The sequence below is a fragment of the Opisthocomus hoazin genome, chromosome 15 (genome assembly GCF_030867145.1).
Source record: "Opisthocomus hoazin isolate bOpiHoa1 chromosome 15, bOpiHoa1.hap1, whole genome shotgun sequence".
In the NCBI taxonomy this organism is placed as follows: domain Eukaryota; kingdom Metazoa; phylum Chordata; class Aves; order Opisthocomiformes; family Opisthocomidae; genus Opisthocomus; species Opisthocomus hoazin.
Window position 1 is genome coordinate 289887 of NC_134428.1, and position 19063 is coordinate 308949.

Sequence of the window (19063 nt, forward strand, 5' to 3'; positions counted from 1 at the left end):
CCCCCCCGAGCAGGGACCTGTTTCCATTCCCCCCCATCTCTTAGGCCCCCTCTTTCTGCTCGGTGGCAAGAGGGTTGGGGGTTCTCTGCTTTCTGTGGAGCCGCCTCCTGCTGCCTCGGCCTCAGGGAGGGCAGGGTGCGGCTCCACCAGTCGATCTCCCTCTCACACTCCCGGATGCTCCTCAGCCTCTCCCCTTCCTCCTTCAGTTCTGCCACCAGGCTAAGCAGGTCATTCACCTGCTCGCACCGAACACAGCCGTTGTCTCTGCTGTCCTCCGGTACGAGCGCCAGGCTCAGGCACTCCCTGCAGCCAGAGACCTGCACACCCGCGTTCTTGCATGGGGCCTCCGTCTGGGTCCCCACACTCCTTCGAGCAACAGCTTTACCACGGGTGGTAACCATGGCTAGAGTATCTCCTGGAAGAGCGATGCCCACTACTTGAGTTGCCAGAAGGGGCGGCTGCACCCTGCCAGTCGCCTTCCCCGCTCGCCCTGCCCGCGCGAACTGCTGCGCAAACTGCTGCGCAAACTGCTGCGCCGCTCCCGGGCTGCTGCGCCGCCTCTGTTTGCCGGCTCTGTTCGCCCGCGCTCCTGGTCGCTCGCGCTCCCTGGGGGCTGCTCTGATCCGTGAGGGGGTTTGGCCGCTGTCACACTCGACTCCGCCCCCGCTGAGTCAGAGCTGCTGCTCGTTGGCACTTCCCGCTTTCCCGCTGAGGGGGGGGGGCTGGGGTCTCCTCTCTCTCTCGGCGCTTTTTGCCGCCTCGCCGCTGCGGTTTTGCCACCGGAGAAAGGGTCCCTCGGCGCGAGCCTCTGCTCCAGAACCCTTCACCTTCAGTAGCTTCGCCGAAATCCTGCACCATCCCCTCATCCACAACCCGAGGACCAGAAAGCTTGCAGAGAGGCAGATGCTGAAAAAATGCCCAGGAAAGCTGTGAGCTGCACAGAGATCCCACCGGAGTCTTGGCCCTGATGGAAGAAATTACTTCTGTTGTTCTTCTGAAAAGGCCTTGAGGACTTGAAGAGGTGTTTGCTGTGTCCCAGGCACTCCCCTGGAAGTGTGTAGTATGGAGAAGGCTTTTGGTGTGGGAAGGGGCAGAGAGGTGATGTCAGAGTTAGTTGGTGTCATTGGGAGACCTCTCTTCAACACCTTGGAGAATCCAGAGAGATCAGGGAAGTTCCAAGGTCCTCAGAAAAGGCAAATAGAAAACCCAGCTTCAAGAAGGGCAAGAAGGAGGACTGGGAGAGTTAGAGGCTGGTCAGCTTCACCTTAGTCCCTGGGAAGGTGATGAGGCAAATGTTCTTGCAGCATCCCCAGGCACTTGGAGGACAAGAAAGGGATTTCTCCCATGTGGGAGGGGAAAGAAGGGCATGTTGTGTTCCTGGACTTTTGCAAGTTCTGGGATATAGTGTCCTTAGAGCAAATTATTTATATCTGGGCTGAAAAAGTGGATGATGTGTTTGGGTGGGAAGATGGCTGGGTGATCAGGAACAAATGCCATCTGTGGTACAAAGTTCTCTGAGGGACCAGATACTTTCAGCACCCCTCAGTGATCAGCAAAATTTCATTAAAAAACATTAATAACCTAGCAATGCTGGATATCAAGACTTTTTTCAGCTGCTTTCTAAAGTTCTTTTTCTGCATAGGTTTCAAATTTTTTTTAAATTTAGATTCTGGGCTTGATTCAGTTGTTCGCACAGAGGTCACCTCTGCTGAGGGAACTGGGGTTGTTTACTCTGGAGAAGAGGAGGCTGAGGGGAGACCTTATCGCAACTACCTGAAAGGAGGTTGTAGTGAGGCAGGTGTTGGTCTCTTCTCCCAAGCAACTAGCGATAGGACAAGAGGAAATGGCCTCAATCATAGAGCCATTCAGGTTGGAAAAGACCTCTAAGATCATTGTCCAACTGTCAACCCAAAGCCACCAGGCCTACTGAACCATATCCCGAAGTGCCACATCTACAGGATTTTTGAACACCTCCAGGGATGATGACTCCACCACTGCACCGGGCAGCCTGTTCCAATGTCTGACCACTCTTTCAGTAAAGAAAATTTTCCTAATATCCAATCTGAATCTCCCCTGACGCAACTTGAGGCCATTGCCTCTTGTCCTGTCACTAGATCTGTGGGAAGGAAGGGAGGCTTGGCCAACAAACACTAAAGAAAATGTGAAAGGTGTTATGGTGATGTTGCTGTGAAAACCCAGACAGTGAAAACATTCATGTTTAGCCCTTATGCTATCTGTAACCAGTAACCTCAGTCCTTAACCCTACCCTAAATGCTACTCCTCATCCTGGCAGTAATCCACAGTTACTAACCTAGCTGAGCTTAGCCTATCACTGACCTCAGACCTTACATCAAAGACATATCCCAAACCCTCAACTCCTTACCCTTACTCTTACCTTACTGCTGACCCTAGCCCCTAGCCTTTATCCTTAGCTTTAATTACGAACATTAATCATTGCCCTCACCCCAGCCCTAAACCAAACCCTAAACCACCAAGATAGCCCACAGCCTTAGCACTAAGCAGGCACCCTCAGCAGAACACCAAACCCTCCCCTGATGCCTTTGCCTAACCCCCAACGCTGAAAGGTGAGCTCTGATCCCTGAGACCTCAGCTGAACACCCAACCCTCCAAAGCCCTCATTCCTCTGCTCTAACTCCCTCCCCTTCAACCCAGTTACGGTCCGGGAAGACCCGAGACATAAAGCTTCTTTGTTATTCCCAGAGTGAGATTAAGACACAAACAAGGTCAAATGCCACCAGTTAAAGAGGTTTATAGATCAACTATTAAAATGAGGGCACGAAGAACCAGTGACAGGAAAGAGAGGAAAAGACAAGAAAGAAAGAAACCTAGCAAGCAGTCGGGATGACAGAATTGCAAGAGACAGTCACCACCATGGATCCAGTGGCGTCCCGTTGGTCCATAATTTCCTTTTGCATCAGTGGTGAGGGTCCCCCTGTTGTTTGGTCACACGACCTTTTCCAATGTGTTTGGGGAAATTGTTCCCTAGGCGATGGCGCATACCCTACCTTCCCCCAGTCCCGTGCATGTGCTTTTTTCTCAGTCCTGGCTCCAGCAGGTCAGGGAGGGGGTTGGTGCCTAGACACATTTTCCACAACGAGGTACCTGTCCTCCAACTCCCTTCAAAGCTGGTTTCGGGTGGCTGATTTCTATTTGGCTGGCCCACCAGGAGGTTCAGCTGGGCTGCAAACAAAGATTTACTGGCCTGCCAGGAGGTCCTGCAGCAAGCTTTGCAACAGAGCTTTGAGGCAACTGTCTTAATATATGGTGTCAGATGCCTTCTTAATCCTAACTTATGCTCTTTGGCCTCTTGGGCTAGGGCAGGGATCATGAGGCCCCAGAAGAGTCACATGGCGTTGGAAGAGGACTGTGAGGTGACCTGTGTCTGATCAGCTCAGAGGACACAAGAGGAGATGGATAGGAATATTATGGTGAGGTCAGCTGTGTCTCAGGGTCTCACAGGCCAGCAGGAGGCACATGGCTGTGAAGGTGGCTGTGAGGTCACTTCTATCTTTAGAGTTGAAAAGGCAGCAGCAGGAGCATGGCTGGGAAAGGGCTGGTGAGGTCACCTCTCTCTGCAGTAGCTGGTCGGTCAGCCCTTGACTCATGGCTGGGTTATGAGCTTTTCGGCTCACATCTGCCAGCACCCCAAACAGGCCAGCAGAAGGCCTGGGGTTGGCAAGGGAATTGTGTGAATCCCTTTCCTTGGGTACCTGGTAGGGCCATCCAGGAAGAAGGCTTGGATATGGGTTGTCACAGCCCTTCCACCTGGGTACCTCATGGGACAGCAGCAGGCCCATGGCTTGGTTGTGTCTGCCTGAGAAGCTGGCTTGGAAGATTATGGTGTTTGCTTTTCTCTGGTCAGTTTATAGGCCGCAAGAAGGCTGACGGGTTGCAATATCATTATGACATCAACTGTGTCTGAGAAGCTCATAGATGAGTAGGAAACACATGATCATGAAGGTGAGTGAGAGGTCACTTCAGTCTCCAATCTTCTTAGGTGACTGGCCACCAGCAGACACATGGCTGGGGTGCTGACTATGACATCACTTCTGCCTGAGAACCTGACAGCCAGCAGCAGGCACGTTACTGGGTTGTAGTTTTGTACCTAGAGGTTCTGGATTGTTATGTGCCCATGAAGAAAGGTGCATAGACTCTGTGAAGTATCATTTCAAAGGCCATTTGACAGAGCAAACACTACCAACCAAGAATGAAGACGCCAGCTACGTACAGGGCTGCAGTAGGATAAGCGTGGCCACCCAAACAAGGGGGTTACCATCCCCCTTGACTCAGCACTGGTGTGGCTGCATCTGGACAATTGTGTCTGAGTGTGGGGCTTTGCGGTCTGCAGGAGCGGGAAGAACTGGAGAGGGTGCAGAGGAAATCTGCCAGGGTGAGGTTTGGGGTCTCTGTGGAGAGGCTGGGGGACCTGGGCTGCTTTAGCCTGATGAAGTGGAAGCTCAGGCAACTATAGTAGTAGCATGCCCCTGCTTGAAGGGTAGTTTAACTGATGATGAAGCATTTCTTGGTAGTCAGAAGAGAAGGAAAGCTCAATAAAATGCTGTTTGGAAGGTTCCAATGGCATGTGCAGAAAAAGAGATGTCACTGAAAGAGTAGCATTGTGGTACAAGAGTGACCTTGCTACTCTTTCAGTGACATCTCAGAGGGAACCTGGATCAACCCACGGCTTTGTGTTTCAAGGAACAGCCAGTGAGTGTACAGAGACGTCAATGGAAGGCATAGAAATGCCAGAGTGAGAGTTAGGTAGGAAATAAAGATGGGTGTCTACAGGCTGAAGGTAAAGAGATGCAGGCATGGGATGGTGTAGGACAGCCTGCAGTGGAGATGGCTAAGTACTGCGGCAGGGCAGAAAGGCTCAACAGGACCGAGGGCTTTGTCGCCTTGGCTATGGCAGTTGCCTCTGCCATCAAGGCCTACCAGAAGAAACATTATTTGAGGCTCTGGACTGTGTTTCATTCTCATCCCTTCTTTTGGAGGCTGGGAGGCTTCGTGGAATTTTACTACACTGGGCATTGCTCACCCTCTGTACAGCCCCAGGCCAAAGTTAGCAATCCTCACAAACATCCATCATGAGACACCGACACCAAGATGCACAAATTCAGCAAACTCCTAAATCAGGCTTTGTGCTTTGAGAACATCGTCAACTTGATAAGTGAGTGTGGAATACAAGGGAAACCCTGTGGAGGCAGGGTGCTGGCTGTGGGAAACCATACAACTTGAGACAGAACAGCACTGTCTCATGACCCTGAAGGAGCAGCGCATCCTGTGCCTCCCTTTGCTGTTCTCAGGAGATCAGCTGTTTTCACACATCCAGCTGCAAAAGATCCTGGAAAATAGCAACTGTGAACTTCGCAAAGCCACAAATCCAAAGATGATTGGCTCTAGTAACTATTGTATTAGTATATATGGTATTCACTTGAGCAATAAAATGACTCTGATTGAGCACAAGATTGGGGTCCATGAAGTCATTCATCACAGCTGGCTTGTGAAACCCACCTCCCTCTGAGACGTCAGGCAGGCAAAGTGTTAAGCACTTGTGCATGGCAACAACGAGTCTTGCGGGGGGGGGGCTGTGAAAACGCCAAGGCACCCCTCCCCACGCACACAGATTTATTTTTGAGAACTTTCAGGAAGCTGTGAAACAGGTCAATGAAGGCTATAAAAGCAGAGGAGGCCAGGTCCTTGCGACACACACCCACTACCGGAGGACACTGACCACCAGTAGAGACTGCCACTGGATCCAATGGTGAAGAGACCTTTTCATTTATTTCTTCCTTTTGTTTTCCTCTCTTTCTCTACCTCTGACATTCTAGGCACATAAAGGTAATGTTGTTGTAGGTTTGTCAGTCTGCTATGTTCTGTGGTTTCATAAAATCAGACATAGTGTTGTGGTAAGCCTTGCCAAGTCAATATCTGTTCTAATCCCACAGTGCTCAAATGAATGTTATGAAGTTACTAAGTAATCATACTTTGTAATCTTACTGAATTTCAAGTAAAGCATCGGTTTTAGTCAAGCCTCTTGATCATTGTTATGACTTCTGGGTATCGCAAAGAGAAATAAAAAAACCCCTGTCCTTAACCCACTGAGTGGGACAGAGCACCCTAACACCCCACTACTCCCAAGAAGAGCCCTGAGCCATGTGTGAGGGACAGGGTCTAGCTTCCCAGGGCCTGGGGCTCAGCCCTTGGCCTTTCTGCTTCATAAAGCAGACCAAGGGTTTTCTCAGCATTGCAGCCACCTGCACAGTGCCTCTGCCTACCTGCAATCATGGCCTCCAATTCTCTGCTCTAAGGAGTCCCTGGGGAGGCTTTGTCAGTAGTGGACCACAGTGGGGCCAATCAATGCTTCCAGGTACTTCCAGTTTTCCTGCTGACTTCTTGAACAGTTTTTTCTATCCCCTCTCAGTATCTGAGCTTCAGGGACTCAACACCAAATACCCCATGGGGCTCATTAAAATACGGGAAGCGCTAACAAGCTAATGTGTAATTTTCTTTGAGTCTGCAACTTATGCAGCTAATTGGAGTTTTTTCATAGTGTAGTTAAGGAGGAAGATGTCCTACTGCACCAAATAATTTTTTTTTTTTTTTTTTAAGGGATATTTTTAATTGCTTTTCAGCTTACAGAAGAAGTGGTAGAAGCATTCTCCAAGTGCTAGTAGTCCAGTGTGTCTCCTCAGGATGTCTGGACAGGTAGGAAAAACAGTCCCTTCAGGTCCGACAACTTTGCTCCTCACCTTCCCAACCCCAGTTTTTCTCTCATCGGCCACCTGGGGCTTGTGTCACTGTTCCTTGCATCAGACTTCTCCAGTGATCTCTGCAGCTGGATGTTACAGCTCCATTGCACCATCTCCCATCTACTGTCCTTAGAGAACTGCCTGCTCACAGACACAAAATGAGTTTTCCTATTTGTAAGGAAGGAAAATTAAAGCATGACCAATTTTCATAAGGAACAAAATACACTCTGTAACCATATGCTAACTAGAAGCTGCCTCTAGTGAGCTTGCTTCTCTGTAAGGGATAAAATTCTCAGAAATGTCGGAGATAATAGGTAAAAGAAGACAGAAGTGAACATAATTAAAGAGGTGGCAAAAGAGACAATTAGACTACTGAAATATAGATGAGCTTTCAACTACCTGAAGCTCAAAACAGCGGTATAAGTGAGAGGTATCTGAACGAAAAAGAAGTAGGAAGATGAAATTGGAGAGAAATGGAAATGGCTTTTGTCTAGGCAGTCTGTGTTTGACAAGACGACATTAGAAAAGGTCATTGTTTCAGGACAGGTGAGAATATATGAAAGAGTAGAGAAACTAAATACACTGCAGAAGAGGCAGAATAGTGGTACTCATCTTATAGGGGAAGATCGAGGTTTCTTTGGAATATCCCTTTTCAAAGGTCATGGGATTGCAGAGGGCTCTTGTGAGTGAGGACAGACCAATGTTGTGCCCATCGTTGAAAGAGGTTGAAACGGCAACCCAGGGAACCCCAGGCTGTACAAGGTCGCATTGGTGAGGAGCGAGCCCTCAAGTAGGGTCCTCTGGGGTGACATTTCTGGGCAGCTGAAATAGAAGACTGTGTCCAAGAATCATCAGCATGTACTTACCAAGGGTCAATCATGCCTCACTGACCTGATTGCCTTCATGATGGAATAACAGCATTTGTGAATGAGGGGAGAGCAGTGTCTGTTGTTTCTCTCTGCTTCAGCGAGATATTCGAAGTGGTCTCCCTCCATATCCTTGTACCCAGGATAGGCCATTACAGTCTGGATGGGGAGACAGACGGGCAAAACACGAGTCGGAAGATGAGGCTCAGAGGACAGTGGTGAAGGGGTCATACCCTACCTGGAGGTGACTGGGACATACTGGGGCATTGTGGGGCAGTACTGGGAACTCTCCTGGGCCCAAAGCAATGTAAGACCTGTATCCTTTGTACAGAGGAAGCAACTCTCACATGTATTAGTAGCAATCAATTGGGGTATATTCCTTCAGGAGTGGACTGCTCCAGCATGGGTCCACCCCCACAGGCCACAGGTCCTGCCAGAAAACCTGCTCCCCTGTCAGCTTCTCTCCATGGGCAGCAGTTCCTGCCAGGAGCCTGCTCCACAATGGTCTTCCATGGGCTGCGGGTCTCACTATCCTAAGGGAGAAACGACAGCCCAGCACGGCTTCTCTTCTGGACTAGACCACCAGACGTCCTGCAGGGTGGGTGTTTCCTGTGCCTGTGGGAGTCAAGAAAACTCAATGCTTGTAACAGACCAGTGTCTTGGCTACTGCTCATCCATGTCTGACCAGCGTCAAGGCCTGCTCTGTTTCCACTTACTCCCTTCCAGTGAGTAAGTGGGCAGTGGGAAAGAAGTTGTGAGAGGACACAGCCAAGACAGCTGATCCAAACTGACCACAGGAATATTCCTTACCATATGAACTCATGCTAAGAAATAAAAGCTTGGGACAGAGGAAAAGGATGTGGAGGTTTTTATCATTTAAGGAATTTGAAGGCTGGAAAGTGGCAGAGCATCAGTCTGCTTGTGGGAGGTGGTGAAGGATGGTCTTTGTTTCACTTGGTGAGGTCTTTTTTTAATCTCTTTTCTTCATCTATTAAACTCTTATTATTATCTAGAGCAGAAACTTTTCACACTTCATTTCTTCTTGTTCTCTTCCCTGTCCCACTGGGGAAGGGGAGGAAAGAGTGAGTAGCAGGTGGGCTACTGGCCAGAGTCAACACACAACAGCAAGGAAGGTCTTGATAACTGGGAGTGAGTTCAGTGCAGGGCCGCCTGCTCAGAGGCTGAAGCACTTTTCTGGCAGGAGAAACTGAGGGCAAAGGGCCTTGTTTAGCCAGGAGAGTGGAAGGTCTCAAGAACCTTGTAGCAACCTGTCATTCCCTACGGAGAAGTTTTCATGAAGATGGAGCCAGTCTTGTCAGCGTGGTGCCTGGCAGGAGGACAATAGACAATAGTGAGATGTTGAAATAAGGAAGGATCAGGACAGAGATAAGGAAAAAAATATTTTTCTCCATGAGGACATCCAAGCATTGCAGCAGGTCTTCTAGAGATGTTGTGCCATCTCTGTTCTTGGCAGCTCTCCAGCCACCACTGGATTACACCTTGAGCAATGTGGTCTGGCTCCAAAGCTGGTCCTAACATGAGCACGAGGTAAGAGCAGAGACCTCCTCAAGTGCCATTAAGGAGATGGGAAACTTAAATGATGCTGGGGTTCCTTTCCCCTCTTGGTCTTCCCTTGAGGACAGTCGGGAAAGTTCTCAGGTTCCCCACAAGCATGGAACTAAGTCGGATGTTAGTATAGTCAGACCAGCTGCAGCTTTCTTGTCCTGCTCCAGGCAGCATTGCTCAGATGCCAGGCTGCTTGACAGGTATCCTCAAAACACTCATCTCAAACATTTCCTTTGCTTCCCCTTCTATTTGTGTTTTCACTCTTCCCACCTCTCCAGTCCTGTTCTTTAACCGTCCTTATCCACTGCTATGCAAAAAAAAAAAAAAAAAAGCCAAGTCTTCTTTTCCATTTCCCCACTGGACCTGCGTTTACTCACTTTGTACCCACATTTCTTAGATGATTGCCATGGTGCTTACTACCTCGCTTAGCAACTTGATGAATACTGGCACTCTTTGCTTATCTGTAACTACCTAATTCATGGTCATATTAGCACCATGGCACAGGATGACGATAAGTACACATACTTTCCAAGCTGGATGGTTGGAGGTTCTGACCATGGGGACCTTGAGACACCTGGGGATTTGGCCAACAGGGACCTGAATGTTGAGAAGGAAAAGCTGCAGAATAAGTCCAAACAGCAGCATGGGAAGGGATCTGACTAGCAAAGGAGTGCCTTGACAAGAAGGACCGGGGCATCATGACGGCAGATGCCATAGGAGCCAGTGGGCCTCATATTTCAATAGGAAAGTGACAGTGTCCAGAGGAGGTCTTCCAAAATAGAGGGAGCGGCCTAAAGCATGAAATGTGAGGAGATTCTGAGGAAACTGGGTCTATCTGGCCTCCTGAAGGAGAGGCATGGATTGCCCTAGTAAAAGCCTACTGCTACCTGGAGATATGACAGAGCCAAGCTCTCCTCTGCAGTGGCTAGTGATATGATAGAGGTAACAGCCACAAAGTGCCTCTTAGGAGCTTGCAGCTGAGCCTTATGAAAAATAAAATGGACTAGGAGGTGACTGCTGTCATATCTACCTCTGGAGCTCTTCACATTTCAGCTCCAAAACATCACAGCCATTCTGGAGGCTGGACGAGACACCCCCAACAGTCTCTTCCCCACCAACACTTCTATGAGCCTGTGCTTCCCTACGTGTTCTACAAGAAGAGATTAAGCTGGAGGTGAGGTCCTCTACATCATAGAACAACTCAGAGTGGAACGGAGCTCAGAAGGTCTCAAGTCCAATGCCCAGCTCAAAGCAAGGCCAGCCCTGAGGTCAGACCAGGTTGTGCAGCAAATGTCAGCATCCACAGAGAGAGTTTACACATAAACCAGGCATCTAAGCCCCGATTACACAAATGGAGACAGTGCATTTGGCCAGCTGCCTGACGACAGCTATTGGTATGCCAGGCCTCCTGAGATTCCTGGGAACATTCATCTTCTACAAGCTTCCTGGGATGTCTTCCCACCATGGGGTGCTTTAGGCTGTAAACAGAACTGAAAGCAAGGCTCTGACTTGGGTACTCTCAAATCAATTGCTAAATGAGACCAAGGTGGAAGGGGCTCTTGTAGGAGATTTCAGGCCTTTGAGGAAGGAGCTGAAGATAACAGTTTGGAACTAGGACAGCCTTCAGATCACTCCACATGTGACGGCTCTGCTCCTGACATCCAATCCTTGGCCCCCACAAACGTCACCTGTTCCTCTCCTCCCAAAACCTCACCAAGTGGTGGAAAGAAAGGAAGCAGAAAGGCCTGTGGCCTCTGTGAGTCAGCTGGAGTCTGGCACTTGGAGGTCCACAGTGTCATTTCCTTGTATATCTGACAAAGATGAAGATGGGAAGTGAGTCTGAATGCCCAAGTCATCAAAGTCCATGAACAGGCAAAGCTGTGTCTACAGCTGTGTTTGGAGACCAGTACGTGTACAGCAAAGATGAAGCTGGGGCTGCAGCTCAGGCCTGGGCTAAAAGGGTCTCCTGGGCCCAAGGAATAGAGGTGTGGGTGGAGGCCCCAGGCATGGCTGGTCAGGGCCATGAAGGCCTATGGATGCTCTCCGGGTCCTGACACTGCACAGAAAAAGGAATTATAAAAAAAAAGGCAAAATTAGAGATATAAAATGCGGAAGCATGAATACAGAGTTCCTCCAAAGAACATATCTCCACTCAAACTTCTGTTCCTTGAAACACAAAGAGATGGGATGGTCTCGTCCTCCTTCTGGATGACTTCTTGCACCACAGCACTACCCTTTGCATGACATTTCTTCGGCCTCAAGTTCATTCTCCGCCTGCCAAGCTGTTCTCCGTGGCGGTGTTGCTATATCCTGCTGTTTCCTACCTCCAGGGAAATCTCCCACCCACCAGCCTTCTTGAAGCCTTTCACCAGACCACTGAGAAGCAGCCTCCCCATCATCTCGCAAGTCTGCTAGCCTTTCAGCTTCTTGGATAGACATGCCCAAGCTGTGTGCCTGCTGCTGTCCCAACATGTACTCAGACAGAAGGGACACGACCCTATCCGCACATTCCCTTCAGCAGGCCAGGAAGGCCCAGTTCCCTCACACTCTCCTCACAGTTCACACTTCAGGCCCCCTCACTCCATCTTAGAATCATAGAATCATAGAAAGTTTTGGGTTGGAAGGGACCCCTAGATGTCATCTAGTCCAACCCCCCTGCAGCGAGCAGGGACACCACTAACTAGATCAGGTTGCTCAGAGCCCTGTCCAACCTGGTCTTGAATGTTTCCAGGGACGGGGCCTCCACTACCTCTCTGGGCAACCCGTTCCAGTGTTTCACCACACTCACTGTAAAGAATTTCTTCCTTATATCTACCCTACACCTACCCTGTTTTAGTTTAAAACCATTACCCCTCGTCCTGTCACTGCTGTCTCTACTAAAAAGATTGTCCCCATCTTTCCTATCGGCTCCCTTTAAGTACTGAAAGGCTGCAATCAGGTCTCCCCGCAGCCTTCTCTTCTCCAGGCTGAACAAGCCCAACTCTCTCAGCCTGTCCTCACAGGAGAGGTGCTCCAGCCCTCGGATCATTTTTGTAGCCCTCCTTTGGACCCGCTCCAACAGTTCCATGTCCTTCTTGTGCTGAGGGCTCCAGAGCTGAACGCAGTACTCCAGGTGAGGTCTCACCAGAGCAGAGGAGAGGGGCAGAATCACCTCTCTCGACCTGCTGGTCACGCTTCTCTTGATGCAGCCCTGGACACTGTTGGCCCTCTGGGCTGTCAGCGCACATTGCTGGCTCATGTCCAGCCTTTGGTCTCTCAGTGCCCCCAAGTCCCTCTCAGCAGAGCTACTCTCGATCCTTTCATCCCCCAGCCTGTATTGATAGTGGGGATTACCCCGACCCAGGTGTAGGACCTTGCACTTGGCCTTGTTGAACCTCATGAGGTTCACACAGGCCCACCTCTCCAGCTTGTCCAGGTCCCTCTGGATGGCATCCTGTCCTTCTGGTGTCTCGACCGTACCACTCAGTTTGCTGTCATCTGCAAACTTGCTGAGGGTACACTCAATGTCGCTGCCCATGTCATTGATAAATATATTGAACAACAGCGGTCCCAGTACAGACCCCTGAGGGACTCCACTCGCCACTGGTCTCCATCCGGACATTGAGTCGTTGACCACTACTCTTTGGCTGCGACCATCCAACCAATTCCTTATCCACCAAACGGTCCACCCATCAAATCCATGGCTCTCCAATTCAGAGAGAAGGATGTTGTGGGGGACCGTGTCAAAGGCTTTACAAAAATCCAGATGGATGACATCCACTGGTTTTCCCTTGTCCACCCTTGTTGTTACACCATCATAGAAAGCCACTAGGTTGGTGAGGCAGGACTTGCCCTTGGTGAAGCCATGCTGGCTGTCTCGAATCACCTCCCTGGCCTCCATGTGCCTTAGCATATCTTCTAGGAGGATCTGTTCCATGATCTTCCCAGGCACAGAGGTGAGGCTGACAGGTCAGTAGTTCCCAGGGTCTTCCTTTCTACCCTTTCTGAAAAGGGGCACAATGTTTCCCTTTTTCCAGTCACTGGGGACTTCCCCTGACTGCCATGACTTTTCAAATATCATGGAGAGTGGCTTGGCAACTACATCAGCCAGTTCCCTCAGGACTGTGGGATGCATCTCATCAGGTCCCATGGACTTCTGTACGTTTAGGTTCTTCAGGAGGTCCCGAACCTGGTCTTCACTTACAGCTGGAGGGATTTTACCCTCCTGGTCTCCTTCATGCCATTCATCGACTCAGGAGGGGTGAGGAGAGAGGTTGCCATTGAAGACTGAGGCAAAAAAGTTGTTGAGTACCTCAGCTTTCTCCTCATCTGCTGTTGCCAGTTTGCCGGTCTCGCTCATGAGCAGGGGTACGCTTTCTTTGACCATCTTTTTCCAGCTGACATACCTGTAGGAGCCCTTCTTGTTATTTTTCGCATCCCTTGCCAAGTTCAGCTCCAGCTGTGCCTTGGCCTTCCTGACCCCATCCCTACACAACCGGGCAGCTTCCCTGTACTCTTCCCAGGAAGCCAGTCCCTGCTTCCACTGGCTGTGCAGTTCCCTCTTGTTCCTTAGTTTGACCAGCATCTCTTGCCTCAGCCATGCCGGTATCTTCCCTTCTCTGCCTGACTTCTTACACTTGGGGATCGAGAGCTCTTGCGCTCTCTGGAATACATCATTAAAGACCTGCCAGCGCTGTTCTGTTCCCCTGTCCCTGAGGACCGTTTCCCAGGGAGTCCTTCTGACTATCTCCTTGAAGAGCTGGAAATTTGCCCTCCTAAAATTTAGGGTCCTGACTATGCTCTTCATTATTCCCATTTCCCTCAGTAGTGTTAGTTCCACCAGCGCGTGGTCACTGCAGCCCAGGCTACCTCCGATCTTGACATCCCCAACGAGCTCACTCGCATTGGTGACCACCAGGTCTAGTATCGCATCCCCTCGGGTAGGGGTGCTTATTACCTGGCTTAAGAAGTTGTCCTCAACGCATTCTAGGAACCTGCTGGATTGCCTACAGCTTGCCATGTTGCTTTTCCAGCAGATGTCGGGGTAGTTGAAGTCCCCGAGTAGGATGAGAGCCTGCGAGCGCGAAGCCTCCTGGAGTTGGAGGAAGAACACTTCGTCTGTCAGCTCCTCTTGATCTGGCGGCCTGTAGTAGACACCAACCACTAGGTTCCCTTTGTTGCCTCTCTCTCTAATTCTTACCCATAAGCTTTCGACCTGCTCGTGGTTATTCTTAAGGGACAGCTCTTCACTCTGTAGTGTTTTCTTGATGTAAAGGGCAACGCCCCCGGCCCTCCTTCCTCGCCTGTCCCTTCTGAACAGTCTGTAGCCATCAAGAGATACATTCCAGTCGTGGGATTCATCCCACCAAGTTTCCGTGATGGCAATCAGGTCGTAGCTTTCCAGCAGCACGATTGCTTCCAGCTCCTCCCGTTTGTTTCCCATGCTGCGTGCGTTTGTATAGAGGCATTTCATCTGAGCTGTCAGCCTTGTTACCTTCATAGCAGAGCACCCCTTTTTTCCCTTGAGGTGTTTCATGCGTATTTTCTTGTTGGCACCTGATACCTCAGGCGCCTCCAGCTCCCTTCCGCAAGACTTCCACATTGCTGCAGACTCTTGGCAGACCTCCTCTGGACCCTCTCCACTTTCTTCACTTTCCTTTTGAAATGGGAGGCCCACTGGCTCCTATGGCATCTGCCATTATGATGCCCAGGCCCATCTCCTCAGGGCACCCCTTCGCTGGTCAGATCCCTTCCCATGCTGCTGCATGGAGTTGTTCTGCAACTTTTCCTTTTATATCTTCAGGCTTCTGCTGGTGAAATCCACACGTATCTCAAGGTCCCCATGAACAAAACCTCCAAGTGTCCAGCTTTTAAAGTACGTGTGCTCATGGTCATCCTGTGCCATGGTGCTTCTAATACAACCATCAATTAAGATAAGAAAAGATTACTCATGTTCATGGAGTTTCCGATCAAGGTAGAAAGCACCGTGGCAATCGTCTAAGAAAGAAGGGTACAAAGAGAGCAAACGCAGGCCCAGTGGGGAAATGGTAAAGAAGACTTGGCTTTTTTTTAGCATAGGAGGTCACAAGGATTGTTAAAGCGTAGGACTGGAGAGGTGGGAAGAGTGAAAAGGGAATGAAAGGGGATGCAAAGAAAATGATGGGGACTGTTTGGGGATGCTTGTCAAGCAGCCTGCCATCTAAGTAACGCTGCCTGGAGCAGGACAGGAAATCTGCAGCTGGTCTGACTACCCTAACATCTGACTTAGTTCCATCTGACTTAGTCACGGGAACCTGAGAATTTTTCCTGCTGTGCTCAAGGGAAGACCAAGAGGGGAAGAAACCCCAGCAACACTTGAGTTTCCTGTAGCTTTAATTGAACTTGAGGAGGTCTCTGCTCTGGCCTCACATTCACATCAGGAATATCTGTACAGCCTGACCACGTTGCTCAAGTCTTGCTCTAGTGGTGGCTGGAAAGCTTCCAGGGACAGAGATGGCACAACATCTCTGGAAGACCTGCTGCAATGCTTGGATGCCCTCATGGAGGGAAAGATTTTCCTTCTCTCTGTTCTGAATCATTCTTATTTCCACATCTTGCTACTGTTTATTACCCTCCTCCCAGGCACCACGGTGACAAGACTGGCTCCATCTTCATGAAAAATTCCCCATAGGGACAGACAGGCTGCTATGAGGTTCTTGAGATCTTCCACTCTCCAGGCTAAACAAGACCCTTGCCCTCAGTTTCAACTGCCAGGCAAGTGCTTCAGCCCCTGAGCATCTTGGCAGCCCTGCACTGAACTCACTCCCAGTTATCAAGAACTTCCCTGCTGTGTTGGGTTAAATCTGGCCACTAGTCCAGCAGCCAGGCACTCATTCCTCCCCTTCCCCAGTGGGACAGGGCAGAACGCAGGGAGAAATAAAGCGTGAAAAGTTTCAGCTCAAGATAATAACAGATTAATAGGTGAAGAAAAGAGACTAATAAGGTCTCACCGAGTGAAACAAAGACCATCCTTCACCACCTCCCACAAGCAGACTGAAGCCCAGTCACTTTCCAAGCAGCAGATAAATTGGACAATAAATATGTCCACATCCTTCTTCCTCTGTCACATGCTTTTATTCCTGAGCATGAGGTCCTTTGGTATGGAATATCCCTCTGGGGAGTTTGGATCAGATGTCCTGGCGTTGTCCCCTCTCGGCTTCTTTCCCACCACCCACTTACTCACTGGGCAGGAGCAGAATGAGAAACAGAGCAGACCTTGACACTGGGCAAACATGGATAAACAATAGCCAAGACACTGGTGTGTTCCAAGCATTGAATTTTCTACTTTTTGAATTTTCTATTTTTCTACTGCCCCACAATGCCCCAGTATGTCCCAGTGACCTCCAGGTAGGGCATGACTCCTTCACCACTGCTCTCTCAGCCTGATGGTCCAACTGTTTTTTTATCCATTTCTTTGTCAGCTCATACAGACAGCAATGGCCTAACCTGGGAAAAAGGACATTGAGGGAGACCATGTCAGAAGGGTCAAAAATGGCATCCACTGTTCTTTACTCATCCACAAATGCTGATACTTCATCATGGCGGCAGTCAGGTTTGAGAGGCATGATTGACCCATCATCAATCCATGCTGACTGCTATCAGACATGTTCTTGTTACTTAGGTGCACAGAAATGCCAAAGTGACCTTGTACAGCCTGGGGTTCCCTGGGTTGTCTTTCTGACCTTTTTCAACAACAGGCGCAACCTTGCCTTGTCCTCACTCACAAGAGCCCTCGACCAATGCCATGAAATTTTGAAAGGGATATTCCAAAGAAATATGGATCTCTCCCTATAACTTCAAAACTGAATCACAGAATGGTTGGGTTTGCAAGGCACCTCTGTGGGTCACCCAGTCCAACCTCCCTGCCGAAGCAGGGTCACCCAGAGCAGGCTGCACAGGACCTTGTCCAGGGGGGTCTTGAATATCTCCGGAGAAGGAGACTCCACAGCCTCCCTGGACAGCTTGTTTCAGTGCTATCCTGCCTGTTAAACAGTATATTGAATATCTCTAATTTTTCATATATTTTCAGCTGTCTTGACTATTTCCAAAGTAATTTTTTAAAGATGCAGGCTGCCTAGACAAAGGCCCTTTGCATCATTGTCCAGTTTTCTCCTCCCTTTACTCTTTGTTCATTCAGATTCCTGTCACCTACCGGACTGCTGTTTTGACATCAGGGAGTTAAAGGTTTGCTTCCCTTTCAGTAGTCTAATCGTCTCCTTAGCCAACTCTTTAACTATGTTTGTAACTATTTTTTTTCCTCTACCTAGCTACAATATTTCTCATAATTTATGCCTTAAAGGAAGGCAACCTCATTAGAGGTAGATTGTAATTACTGTATGTTTGCACAGTGTGTTTTATTTATGGAACTTGTTTGTGCTTTAATTACTCCTTTCTTACAAATAGGAAAACTCCTTCTGTGCCTGTGTACAGGCAGCTCTCTGTGGAGAGGAGGTGGGAGATGGTGCAATGGAGCTGTAACATCCAGCTGCAGAGATCAGTGGAGAAGTCTGATGCAAGGAACAGTGACACAAGTCCCAGGTGGCCAATGAGAGAAATATTGAGATTAGGTAGGTGATGAACAAAGATGTCCATAGAGTGTCAGACCAAGAGGGACTGCTTCTCCTACCTGTCCAGCCCTCCTGAGGAGACACCATGGATCAGGATCACTTTAAGAATGATTCTAACACTTCTTCTGTAAGCTGAAAAGCATTTTAAAATATTCCTAAAAATAAAAAAAATATTTTTATTAGGCACAGTATAATATCTTACTCCTTGTCTACACGATCAAAATTCTACAATTAGCTGTACAAGTCTTGAAGAACTGAAGAAATTTACAGGAGCTTGTTAGCTTAGCACTTGCTGCATTTTAATGAGCCCCATGGGGTATTTGGTGCTGAGTCCATGAACCTCAGATACTGAGAGGAGATAGAAAAAAATGCTCAAGAAGGCAGAAGGAAAATTCAAAGTACCTGGAAGCATTGATTGGCCCCACTGAGGGCCATTACTGACAAAGCCTCCCCAGGGACTCCTTAGAGCAGAGAATTGGAGGCCACGATTGCAGGTAGGCAGAGGCACTGTGCAGGTGGCTGCAATGCTGAGAAAACCCTTGGCCTGCTTTATGAAGCAGAAAGGCCAAGATCTGAGCCCCGGGCCCTGGGAAGGCAGATGCTGTCCCTCACGCGTGGCTCAGGGCTCTTCTTGGGGACAGCTGGATGTGAGGGTGAGCAATGACAAGTGTAAATTCTGTGATACCTCCCAGCCTCCCAAAGAAGATGCGAGGATGAAACAAAGTCCAGAGCCCCAAAAGTAAGTTTCTCCTGGTAGGAGTTGGTGTTAGAGGCAGCTGCCATAGCCAAGTGGACAAAGCCCTCAGTCCTGTTGAATCTTTCAGCTCTGCCAGAGTCCTTTGCAATTTGTACTGCAGGCTGTCCTACACTGTCCCATGCCTGCGCTTCTTTCCCTTCAGCCTGTAGTCACACATCTTTACTTCCTACCCAGTGCTCACCCCAGCATTTCCGTACATTAATTGATGTCTCTCCACCCTCACTGACTTTTCCTTGACATTCAAATCCATGGGCTGATCCAGAGTCCCTCTGGGTGACCTCTTACACAACAAGGATACCCTTTGAGTGAGACCTCTTTTTCTTCACCTCTAGTCTGCACCTTCCAAGCAGCACTTTGTGAAGGTTTCCTTGCCTTCTCACTACCAAGAAAAGCTCCGTCATCTCTGAAACAACCCTTCAGGCAGATGCAGGCTACTACTTCAGTGCCCTCAGCCTCCACACGATTAAAGAAGCCCCGGTCCCTCAGCCTCTCCACACACGCCGTATAACCCATCCT

The 19063-nt window shown here is 49.3% G+C and overlaps 1 protein-coding gene across 1 annotated transcript in view; it reads right to left on the bottom strand.

Annotated features, from left to right (window-relative positions):
• Positions 1–1110: 1110 nt before the first annotated feature.
• Positions 1111–19063, bottom strand: part of LOC142363297 (olfactory receptor 14J1-like) — a 39479-nt gene continuing 21526 nt past the window's right edge. The window contains exon 3 of the mRNA XM_075436809.1: positions 1111–1145. Coding sequence (XP_075292924.1) covers positions 1111–1145 — 35 coding nt within the window. The remainder of the gene's footprint in view (positions 1146–19063) is intronic.